We start from the raw sequence: 13,335 nt of genomic DNA, 5'->3' as shown, positions 1-13,335 counted from the left end.
AAAAAAAAGAGAGAGACAAACCAAGAAACAGACTCTTATTAACTGTAGAGATATATAGAAAAATGGTAGAAGGGGTGAACATAAAGATAAAAGCTGCTGTGCACTCTTAACATGATGAGTTTACATGATTAATTCAAGACTTAAAAAAGAGGTCTGAGAACTTCACCACCACTGGAATATAATTTTGAACTGAAACAAATAAAATTCCAGACATGTCACTAGGAAGAAAACATGACACTGCTCTCAGGTGAACCATATGCTTGAGTCTGGAATACTGCTGAGTGTTCATGTATACCCTATAAGTTACCAAATCACTAGTGAAATAGTGGTATATTGATAAGACACAGGATAAAAGAGATAAGAAGATTACAGTCTGAGCAAGAGATTCAAAGTTCCACTAATACATTTTAGGACTTGATGTAGTAAAACATTTAAAATAACATGCAAAACTATTAAATTCTGAGGACCTGGAAAGCCCATCGACTATTCTGAGAGTTAGGTCATTTCAGGGAAAGGGACTTCAATGGATATTGGATTGAGTAATGTTTAGAAAACCTTGCTCACATAAGTCGGCAATAAAAAAATGTCCACCCCACTGCTTGCAGGGAGCTTATTTCTGGAAGGTACATTCAATCCTGTGCCTCCATTAGTCAGAGTTTCTTTTTATTGATGGCACATACCATAGTCTTGTCTTTTCAACAGAGTAGTGATTCTCCTTGGGTGAGCAAATTTGAATTTCCAAGAATGTGGAAAAGCAACCAAAATAAGTGTGATTTTGGATAAGTAAGCTTTATGCCCACATAGTAAGACCTTTTGATATCACTAAACAATTTTGTATATAATTTATTTAGAATGTTTAGAATACTTAAAGGGATATTAATCTCAGCATTTATAAGCCAATTTACTAGATTACAGAAGATACCACCGGTTTAGAAAGATTATATTAGCCAGAATCAGAAACTTGTCTTATTATGGTGCTGCATTTGGGAGAATAAGATTTACTACTAAAATGACATTTTAAAAAATTAGGACAATCATCCATAAAATAAGATCTGTACATAAAAATAGGCTGAAAAAAAAATAAAGCTTAAGATAAAATAATAAAAATAAAACACACCATTTTGTAATTACAAATGGTGGTATAGTGATGTTTCAGGTGGCTAAGGCCACGAGAAAGCACATTTCTAGGAGTCTTTATGGCATGAAGAAGTGTACATGTGATAACTTTCTTATTCAAATTTCCTAGTTATGATAGAAACCCTACTTCCCAGAAGTGCATTAAAGATCAAATATATTCTCACTGACTTCACCATGTCCCCATTTAAAGCCTTACTCAATACCATATATAGGTTCAGTTGTTTTCTAAGGATTCATCCTTGAGCAGGTTCATTTGAAGTTGAAAGAACTACACACTATATATGAAAAATGAAACCAATATTAGGAAACACATTTCAAACTCTACTCAAATGCAACTTATATAATATATTGCTCTTTAGGTAATTGTTTAGAATGAACATTTGGTGCTTATCTGTTGGTTATTATTTCTGTGATTAGATACAAATGGGCAATGGAAGATTTTATATTAATCACTTTCCTTGATTTGCAATAAAGAAATGAAAGAATAAAAACTGGAAATAATTTTTAAGGTCTTCAACATTAAGAGTATTTTAAATCATTTTTTTTTGATAATTTCTGAAATTAATTGCTAAGAAGCATTTCATTCAGTTAAAATAATAGGCTTTTTCATGCACTCAATATTTATGACTTTCAAATGAGTGCTTTCCTAGTTTTTATCTTTACTTCATTTTAAGTTGCATTGTATTAGCAATTTAAAAGTCAGGGTTATTGTTAATCCTATTTTAAAAATAAATTTAGACATCATGAGAGAGAGTCAATTGAGTTAAATAAAACTTGAAATTGCTTTAGAAGATATACACATAACCTTAGAAACAAATACACAAAATAATTTTTATATGTCAAATAATCTGACCACGTAGAGTATATGAAAAAGAAAATACCTTAAAATAACCAACAGTAAAAGGCGGCAAGAAGGTGGCAGATGATTAAAGAGGATTTAGAATGAGATGGAAAACACATAAAATGTGTTTATTAAGAATGCTTTAATACTAAGGATTCAGTAGTCCTACAGTCAGACAATAGGTTTTCCTATATATCCCATGTGTTATGACAATGTCTTTATACATCACACTCTCGGGCACAATCTCCTAAAACCAGCACGAAGTATTCATGTCTTCAGTCTTGTCCCTGGAACAGGGAAACTAAAATAAAGAAACTCCCTACTGCCATTAAAAACATTTAAAAAATCAAACTATATATCAACTGCTTCAAATCTCTTCCTGGGATAAAGCAAGGTGCGTACCTATAAGTAAACAAACATAAAACAAATAAAAATTAATTTTGGTTACTATAACACCAGTAGCTAGTGGCTTTGACTTGAGCAACTCCTTGGAATAAAAATTTTAAATTTGTTTATCTGTCAGGTCAATGATATGCTACTACTATTTTTCCAGAATTAACTCTTAATACCACATAAAACCTTTGGATTAAAAAATCTGTGATAAAATTTTAAATAATTATTAAAACAACTTACTTTCTTCTTTCTTGCTAATAATGGCAGGCAGGGTGTAAATCTAAAAAACAAAGGAAGTCTAATCAGTTAGTGACCCTGCACAGAAGCAGGGTTATGTCGGTACAATGATACACAAAGGGAGTATCTTGATTTCAAGGTCCTACAATCGGTGCATCCATAGGGCCAAGTCCCTACCCTGTCAACCTACCTTGTTTCCCACTTCTTTCCATCATGGCTGTCTGTCTAGCCCTGAGCAAGGTTCTACCCTTTTCATCTGATTTATATATCTCATTCTAGTACCTGACATGATGCACAGAATGTATCCTTTCTTCAGGATCTCATGAATTTTACCAGATTACTCCTTCCTCAAATTATCTCCTTAGTGTCTTGTTCTCAGCATGTAGAGCCCTAACTAGTACCTGAGCTGTCACACCATCTTCTCAATCTGCTCTAGGTCAGGGCTTACCTCACAACTATTAATGGCAAAGAGTCAAATCATTTTGTTTTAATTTTCAACTTTTAATTGGCAGATATTTTTATAAGTTATAATAAATTAAAACATAATAAACATAAAGAATAGATGCAGAGTCCAAATTTTTTATTATTAAACTCAATAGATAAAAAATGACTTCTCCAAATTGCTATAAAATTTTTCAAATGCTTAATCATAATTTCTGCACTCAGTTTATTGTGGACTGGTTAACAGTTTGAGGGATGGCCTCAAAGTCTAGGGACCACACTTTATATGTGTGTTGTTGCATTGGTACTTTGCACAAGGTTGTTTGCAGATTCTTTGCCAACAAAAGGATAGTTCTCAAGGGACAGAACAGGGCCTCCTATTTTTCTCTGTGTGCTCATACCTCCAACCATCCAATGCAGTGTTCTTCACAAAGAAAACAGACAATGATCAATGATTTATTCCCTTCTTTACATAAGCCTCCCTAATAATTTTAAGTAAATTATCATGCCCACATTGAAATAACTATTAAAACGGTGGAGATATGGATGGAAGGGAAAATGTCAAGCCACAAGGCAGTTTGACCAAATGAGACTTATTTTTTTAAAGATTTATTTATTTATTTTGGAGGGAGGGGCAGAGGGAAAGAAAAAAAAAAAAAAATCTCAAGCAGACTCCCTGCTGAGTGCAGAGGCAGATGCGGGGCTCAATCTCAAGACCCTGAGATAATGACCTGAGCCGAAATCAAGAGTCAGATGCTTAACTGACTGAGCCACCCAGGCGCCCGACCACATGAGACTTTTAAATAATGATATAGACCACAGGATTAGTTCTCTAGAACGTTTGCTCATCACACTGATCATGAAGCCTACCACAGGCCTTGCAAAGAGTGGGGATTCAATTATTAACTGAATAAAATAATCCAATCAGCACAGCCAAGTTAGTGATAAGTAATTTGTTAAAAAGTAATCTAAGGATTTCACTCATATGTGTAATGTAAGGAATAGCATGGAGGACAACAGGGTAAAGGAAGGGAAAACTGAAGGGGGGGAAATCAGAGAGGGAGAAAAACCATGAGAGACTATGGACTCCAGGAAACAATCTGAGGGTTTCAGAGGGAGGAGAGTAGTGGGATGGGGTAGCCGGGTGATGGGCATTAAGGAGGGCGCGTGATCTGATGAACCACTGAGTGTTATACACAACTAATGAATCATTGAACACTACATCAAAAACTAATGATGTACTGTATGGTGGCTAACTTAACATAATAAAAAAAAAAAAAGTAATTTTAAGTTTAAATCTGGAAGTCCCCCTGTGAAACAAATTAGAAAGTTATACAGTGAGTGAGACAACACTAGAAAAACAGTAAGAATCTCTACTCTGATTGCTATATTAATATTTCCAAATATATTACAGACATAAAAAAAATTTCAGATGTACTTTCTAATTAGAACAATAAAACCTAAATTATAGAATGTGTCAATATTCTTACCGGTTCTTTACCATCCATGGCTTCAAGCCAGAGTTTCCGATTAGCTTCTGAGAATGCCTGCAATGTGATGATTCCATGTCTGTTAAAAACAAATATTTTATATATTCAATTTATTCCTGTTATGTCTTTACACATTTATTATTTTTTGTGTTCTTAAAGGTAAAGGTAAAACTTGAAGAAAAAGCAGGAAAGAAAAAAAATGAAAAGAGAGAAAAAGGAAAAAGAAAAGAGAAGAAAAAAATAATTTAAAGAATGAAAAGAAAAAGACTGATTTATAGCTACCTTTCAGAAAAATCACTGGGGGGACACATACACATATACATACACACAAACAAATATTTTTTAATTCCAATGGTTGCAGGTAGTAACATCATTGGTTTAGGTGTAACTGCCTGAAGGAGGCTAGTTTCAAACTATTTCCTCTGAAATGACCAAAAAAGATGACAAAGTTACATTCACCAAAGTTCAGAGCCACCTAAATGTTCTATAGTACGAGAATGATTACTATTATGACCCCAATGTGGTACAATCTAGTCACCAAAAATAATTACAAAGAATATATAGTAATATGAAAAGTTTCATACCATAATTAGTTACTAAAAAGACACTAAACCAAAGTGTTTATACCATGATCACAATATTAAAATTAATTCATTTAAAAACCATTCTTTCCCATGTACCCATTTTGAAATAGTTAGTTGAGGATGTACTTCAAGAGAGAAAGAGTGAGCAAAGGGAAGGAAGAAAGCAATGTAAGATAGAAAAAGACATGAAACTCAGAAATAGTTAAATTAACCTAGTTAACTGTACAGATTGTCCAGAAAATAAATTTAAACAGGACATTAGAGGACTCTGTGAACAGGTACACTGAGGAGGAAATTTCAGCTAAATACTGTATGATTGAAAACTGGTATGACTTAAAACTGTGATAAAGGCATATTATCTCTTGTGTAAACAGGAAAACAGATCACTGGAATGATAGGAAAAGGAAAAATGTATATGAAGATGAAGATCATTTGATCTTGGAGAATCTAAGCCAGCATCAACAAAAATAATAAAGTGATAATTTTTTTTGGCTGTTTATGATGTGCCAGGCACTATGCTATAAATGTGTCTCATTTTTTAACCTAATTTAATCCTTATAGGAACCCTTTGAGGTGGGTACTTATTATCCTTATTTTACAGATGAGACAACCAAAGCACAATTTAACAGTGTGTCCTAGGGTTACAGAACTAAAAAGTGCTGAAATAAAGAAAAATCACTAGCATGTTGGCATCTGTCTAGATAGAAAATCCAGAAGTTCCTACCACAAAACTATTAAAATCAGTAAGGAGCTCAACAACTATGCTGGATATAGATTAATATATTAAAAAGATTAATAGCCTTTCAATACAGGAGTCTCAACCATTTGGAAAAAATATACTAATGAATTCTATTCAAAATTGCAATAAAATGAAAACACTCAAGAATAAATCTTAAAAAAATATAAAATCTTCAAAGAGAGTTCAACTCTCCATCAATTAATTAATAATTTTAATGCTACTCCAGTCAAAAATCCCAAAGGATTTTTTTGGAAAGAAGGGGAAATGTAGTAAGTGGATCCATAAAATCTAAGAACACAGTGCCAAAATATTTAACACAATTTTAAAGAAGCATAAAAAACAGGGGCCTTGCCCTACTAAATAGTTACAAGCTACATATATGTAAACTATAGTATATAAGAGTATATACAGTACACATTTTATATAGTGCACACACACAAAGCTAGACTATTCAGAAAAGTATGGTAGTAATGCAGGGGAAGAAAAATAGATCATGGAATAGAAGAGAGATCAAGAAGTATACCCATTCTTATTTAGTTTCCATTCTTATATTGATACAAGAAAAAAAAGGATAGCTAAAAATCCCCACTAGGTTATAAACTCGCATGCACAATATTTATGTCTCTCCCAATATTCTGTGGCTAAGAAATGTCCAGAATGGTGCTCTGCACAGAGCAGGCACTGAATTTCACTGGCTGAAGGAAACTTATGGCATTTCCAGCTGTGTCTTATTACTCCTTGGAAGCAAAGGCCACCAGGCTTCAAAAGTCCACAAAAAAGCTTATCCAGGAGTGGTAAACAATATTGTCAGAATCATTCATAGTGATGGGAACTCAAATCCACCACACATCCCCTAATGTAGTCATTTATGTTGATTCCCCGAATTCTTCTTTGAGTGATGTTGCTTTTCGCTAGCATCCTTTCTCTGATTTATTTCTTGAAAGCATCGTGCAATATATATTTGTTGAATAAATACATAAAAGAATGAAACAAACATGCATACTGTTTTTAAAGACTGAAAAACAAGTACTTGTATGCTGTTTCATATTTATATCTAAACATAGAAACAAATAATTTAGCTTATTAAAAAATATGAAGTGAAAAGAAAACCTCAAACCTTTCAACTACTTCTATGTCAAAGCAGAATCGTTTGTCAATTGAATCTGTCTTTCGTCGGATACAAGATTTCAATTTAAACATTTCTGGTGAACCGGTAACAAGGCCATTCTGAAACAAGAAGGAGAACACATTGTTGACATGACAACAAGGACAACTGGAAAATATTAAATATGCCAACTAAGGTTGCTGCACTTAAATGTCAAGTACAGGTTACAGATGAAGGTCATAATCACATCTTGTCCTCTGAGTACAGACTTTTTGCCTAATGTTAACTGCTCAATTATAGTGCAGTTCATAAATTAATCACATACACATTTTAATTAAAGAATTCTGTAGCATGCCTATCTAGCAGTCTTAAACATATTTACTTATGTTAAATTGCACTAAAATGTACATTCTTTAGGACTTCAGATTTAGAAAAAGTGTGAAATCATAGTTACCATAATGTCACAATTAGATATACAGAGCTTGTCAGGATACAACACTGTTGCTTTGGCATCAAAATGCCCTAGGTTGCTAAGAGATTAGTATTGTTCATTTGTGTGTGTGTGTGTGTGTGTGTGTGTGTGTGTGTGAGCGCATGAGAGCAAGTATGTATACACATGTGCATGTGTGTTTGTGCATTAGGGCCTTATAGCATTAAATGGTAATTGGCTCAAAGTCTCAGGAGAGCTACCAAAATAATACATTTCTAGTATTTACTTGTTATAAATGTATTGCTATCATACACACCGCATGACTGCTTTGCTGGTAACCAACTGCTACTCTGCTAGTCAACTGTATCTCTTTGGAGAGGATCCAACATAAGCTCGAGTCATAAGAATTCTTTTCTATACCTGAGACACCAATCACCTTAAGGGGAATATTTACCCAATGTCTGGTTAATTCTACTATCTTTGGTTACTAAGATCATAGATTTATTAACAGAACTTTGGCTTGGGTCTATTTGCTAATAGCTCACTGACCATCAAAAGCTGACTTTTAGGCAACATCTTTTATTATGAAACCTTTGTAGTACACACTAGGCATGATTATAGGACTTAACTTCTCATGATGGTAGGAACTGAAGGTTTCTTTTGCTCTGGTATGTTCTCCTTTATATTATGTCTCTCCATTTGAATTACTAGACTCTATCGAATGCCCAAGCACAATAAGTTTCAGCTGATGTATTTGAGTATGTATCTAAGTTAGATCAGCATTTACCTCTGCTCTGATCTATACCAAAAATTACCTGGGTGAGTCACTTACTTTCTACCACCTTGATTTTCTAATCTGTTAAAATAAGGCTGGACTAAATAATCTTTAGGATAACTCTCAGTTCTAGGATTCTTAGATGATGGCCCCAATTACCTGATCCTTAAGTTCAGTCACTTGCCATATTCATATCATAATTCACAAAAAGATTATACACTATATACAATAAAGGTGTTGTACTCTGTAGCATTTCCTTATACAACATACACTTTGTTCTATACTGTTCACTAGCCATGCAAGACATCCAGTGACCAATTTACTTTTGGAGTAAATGGGTATCAACTGATTTCTTCTGAATGCTGGCCAGCATTTCAGTAAACAGTACACAGTGTAGAAGAGGAAGTGGCATGCAGGGGCAAAAGGCAACCTCCCACAGAGGTGACCTGGAGGAAAGATGCAGAGTCCTTGAGCCTGGTCCAGCCACCAGGAGTCTCTACTAAGGTGCCAGCCAACTAACAGCATAAACAACTCTGTGCCAGGGATGTGAGAGGACACATCTAACATCTAACATTTAACTTAACTGTTTATAAACATTCCACGGTAAGGTAAAGGAAAATCCTGGCTGCTCTTTTTAAGTCATCAAGATCACTGAAGTTAGAGAAACTTTTTTGACTTTTCAATTTTTAAAAACTGTTTACATGAGAGACTATGGACTCTAAGAATCAAACTGAGGATTTTAGAGGGAAGGGGGGTGGGGGGATGGGTTAGCCTGGTGATGGGTATTAAAGAGGGCACGTATTGAATGGAGCACTGGATGTTATATGCAAACAATGAATCATGGAACACTATATCAAAAACTAATGATGTAATGTATGGGGACTAACATAACATAATAAAATAAAATTAAAAAAAAGAAAAGCAAGAAAATATGATTTTATTTTATTTATTTATTTATTTATTTTACTTCCATTACTTATCTAACAAGTTCAGATTCTAAAAAAAGAAGAAGAAAACTCACCATTTTCCCACTGGATTTCATTTCTGAAACACTCATTGTAAATGTTTTACTTCCCTTATCATATGTACAATAATGTTTAATCCATGTAAAACCAAGTGGTCCTGATGTAAGGAAACAAACATTACAGATTGTTAATAAATGATTTGGGACTATGTTTGTACAGTTTTTGATGCTATGATACACAAGTGAATGTCTCCACAGGCCACGCTAGTTTAGAATATTTACTGTGAGAAAGGCCAGTGTAAAGGGAGAGTCGTATGGGGTACCATGTCTGGGAATCAAGCAACTTGACTCTACTTGCCTGTAGCACCAGCACTCCCCTGTAACTCAGGAGTCACTCTAGATATGAATTTCAGTTATCTCCTCAGTAAAAGTGGCATACCTTACATTCCCAAGAGGTAGCAAGAACGAGAAACAGCCTATAACTGATCTCCTTACTTCTATCCTTTGTCCTTTATTCTCAAAACTGTCAGAAATACTCTACTAAAAATTTAACCAGTTCATTTCATCCTCTTTGTTCAAAACCTCCAGTGGTTTTCCACTTCACTCCAGGTAAAAACCAAAGAGCCCATTACTATACACAATGCCCACATGCTCTGGCCCCTCATTACTGATCTCACCTCACATCTTACTACCTTCTGCCTCATCCACATTGTTCTAGTTACACTGCCCCCCTTGCTGATCCTTGAACCCAGGGAACGCACTTCTGCCCCAGGGCATTTGTACATCCTGTTCCCCTAGCCAGGACTATTTTTCCTTCAGATATCTGCATGGCTTGCTTTGTCACTTCTCCAGGTCTTTTCCTAAATGACACCTTTACGATATGGCCTTTCCTACAGAGTTATCTAACATCTCAGCACCCTCACCTTGATATTTCCTCTTTCTTTCTTTATTTTCTTCTTAGCATTTACCACTGTCTAAAATAGGATAAATTTTATGAATTCTATTTATTGTCTGTTTCTGCCACTAGACTCTAAGGCTCTATGAGAGCAGGAACATGTGATGCTCTGCTCACTAATATATTCTTAATCCTTAAAACAGGGCCAGACATTAGCTGTCGCTCAATCAATTCTTGACATATGAATGAAGAAATGAATCATTCATCTTTCTAGACTTCACTGACCTTGGAGTTATTTCCTCTTACCACTAGTCTGAAAATAAGTGAACTCAAATAACTCCTTAAAGTGAAAGTAACTTTTACTTCCCATTTTAAAATAAAGCTATATATGTATAGTACTCATTTCTCCCTATAAATACTGTGCAACTCTTTCCCATAGCATACCACATAGTTTTCCTATATTCTCCTTAAGGAATTAGATGCTGCTGCTTCACCAGGGAATAGGGATGCATAGTAAGTTCAATTTTTCCATGACCAAGGTAAACCCTCAGTCTTCCCACAGGGAAGCCAATTATCCTGCATCTATATGCCACTGTGGGCTGAGTGGGTTGAAAATGGAGTTTGTGGGGTGCCTGGGTGGCTCAGTCGTTAAGCGTCTGCCTTCGGCTCAGGTCATGATCCCAGGGTCCTGGGATCGAGCCCCGCATCGGGCTCCCTGCTCGGCGGGAAGCCTGCTTCTCCCTCTCCCACTCCTCCTTCTTGTGTTCCCTCTCTAGCTGTGTCTCTCTGTCAGATAAATAAATAAAATCTTAAAAAAAAAAAAAAAGAAAATGGAGTTTGTTTTCTACACAACTTCTCCATCTAGGGTCCCATCCTGCTTAACACCTGCATCCTTCTAGCAACAATTATGTACAATATTATTGCTGGCTTGGTTTCATAACCATATATTTAAAAAGCAAGAGACTGTAATGTAAAAATGTACTACTTGAGAAAAGTGTTTCATGAGGCATTTGAATTTTTTTTCTCTAATACCAGTGCCCCCTTGGTGTCATATTTAGCTTTAAAATACTTAATCCCAGATCTCAAAATTATAGGGTACAGCTATAACTTTGTAATCACAAAGGATTATTATAATAAACTTCAATTCTGTTTTAGGGCCATTTGATACTATAATACTTAAGCATACTTGCTGATTAATTCTGTTACATGCAGTATAAAACACTTAAAAGGCTTAGAGCTGATGAGTGGAAAGTGGTTGGATGAAAATCCTTATAGTGACTTCATTACTTAGGAAGAAATTTATAAAGGAATATTAGCAATAATTTTTATTTTTTTTATTTAAATTCAGTTAGCACTGGGTGTTATATGCAACTAATGAATCACTGAACATTGTATCAAAAACTAATGATGTACTACTATATGTTGGCTAATTGAACTTAAGCAAAAATTTTTAAATAAAGCTGCTGCAATGCTCTGATGACATTTTAGATCTAAGTTGTTTTTTTCTTGCCTCCATCTTAAATTCAGAACCTCACACATTTAATCTTCAGGTTTGTGGTACACACGTGCTACTTCCTTTAAAGTTGCTTGACACGAGGCCAGGGCAGATGTTCCTAGACAAGAAATTCTGAGGTCCTTACAAAAAAGTGTGGGAAAATAAAAATTTATTTTATCTCTAAAGCTGCAAAAAAAAGAAGTTTAGGGGCTCCTGGGTGGTGTAGTCGGTTAAGCGTGGGACTCCTGGACAGCTCGTAGTGATCTCAGGGTCCTGGAACCAAGCCCCACATCAGGTTCCATGCTCCACATGGAATCTGCTTGAGATTCTCTCTCTCCTCTTCCTCAGCCCCTGCCCCTCCCCCAGCATGCTCTCCCTCTCTCTAAAATAAATAAACAAATCTTTAAAAATAAAGTAAGTTTAATTATCTTACCCAGTAATCACCGGAGGTTGCTGAGATGATATTTGTGGAATGGGAGGAAATAACATTCACTAAATACCTACTAAGTGTCCACATTTTATCTAGAAACTTTTTAAGTCAGACATTATATGAGATTCATGTGCTACTTACTGCACTGAGAAGGCAGGTTAAGTCAGACATTATAAAGAGCATTTTACATAAAAGAAAATATACCCTAAGAGCTGGAGATGGTACTACTTTCTCCATCAATAGGCATGTGATTGGAGTTGTTCTTTTTAGAGGAATAATACTTCTCAACAGTTGTTTTAAGACTCTAATGAGATAAATATAAATTGCATGGAACAGTAAATGTTCGTGGTAAATATTATTCACCACTACTGACAATAGAGACATTTTACATATATCACCTCTATTCTTGCAACATCATGACTAGACAGGTATGAATACCTTTCTTTTATAAATGAGGATACTGAGCTCAGAGAACTGTTTGTCCAGAATCACCCAGTAACAGGTTGCAGGCATGGAATTTCAACTCTTCCATGCTCTTCCTGTTTAAAATGAAGTCTATTATAACTACCCTATGATCCAGCAACTGCACTACTAGGTATTTACCCAAAGATAAAAGAATACAGATTCAAAGGGGTACATGAACCCTGATGTTTACAGCAGCATTATGAACAATAGCCAAACTATGGAAACAGCCAAAGTGTCCATCAATTGATGAATGGATAAAGAAGATTATATATATATATATATATATATGGAATACTACTCAGCCATCAAAAAATAAAATCTTGCCATTTGCTGAGATGTGGCTAGAGCTAGAGTGCATTATGCTAAGTGAAATAAGCCAGTCAGAGAAAAACAAATACCCTATGATCTCATTCACATGTGGAATTTAAGAAAGAAAACAGATGGACATATGGGAAGGAGGGGGAGGAGAAAGGGAAACAAACCATAAGAGACTCTTAGGATAGAGAACTGAGGGTTGACAGAGGTAGGTGGGTAGAGGAGGGGCTAGATGGGCAATGGGTATTAAGGAGGGCCCTTGTCATGATGAGCACTGGGTGTTGTATGTTAGTGATGAATCACTGAATTCTACTCCTGAAACCAATATCGCACTATATGTTAACTAAAATTTAAATAATAAATAAATAAATAAAATGAAATCTATTAGAATGAAACTTATTTTTTTTAAAGATTTTATTTATTTATTTGACAGAGAGAGACACAGCGAGAGAGGGAACACAAGCAGGGGGACTGGTAGAGGCAGAAGCAGGCTTCCCGCGGAGCAGGGAGCCCGATGTGGGGCTCAATCCCAGGATCCTGGGCTCGTGACCTGAGCTGAAGGCAGAAGCTTAACGAATGAACCACCCAGTCTCCCCTAG

At 35.3% G+C, this 13,335-nt stretch overlaps 1 protein-coding gene across 1 annotated transcript in view; it reads right to left on the bottom strand.

The window, feature by feature from the left end:
* ARHGAP42 (Rho GTPase activating protein 42) overlaps positions 1-13,335 on the bottom strand; it is a 277,264-nt gene that overhangs the window by 35,848 nt on the left and 228,081 nt on the right. Inside the window, 4 exon segments of the mRNA XM_021679062.2 lie at positions 2,612-2,651; positions 4,540-4,618; positions 6,980-7,089; positions 9,194-9,294. Of these exon segments, the coding sequence (XP_021534737.1) occupies positions 2,612-2,651; positions 4,540-4,618; positions 6,980-7,089; positions 9,194-9,294 (330 nt within the window).

Source organism: Neomonachus schauinslandi, chromosome 11, assembly GCF_002201575.2.
Source record: "Neomonachus schauinslandi chromosome 11, ASM220157v2, whole genome shotgun sequence".
Taxonomy (NCBI): Eukaryota; Metazoa; Chordata; class Mammalia; order Carnivora; family Phocidae; genus Neomonachus; species Neomonachus schauinslandi.
The sequence above is the reverse complement of the archived record's forward strand: the minus strand, read 5'-3'. Positions and strand labels throughout refer to the sequence as shown.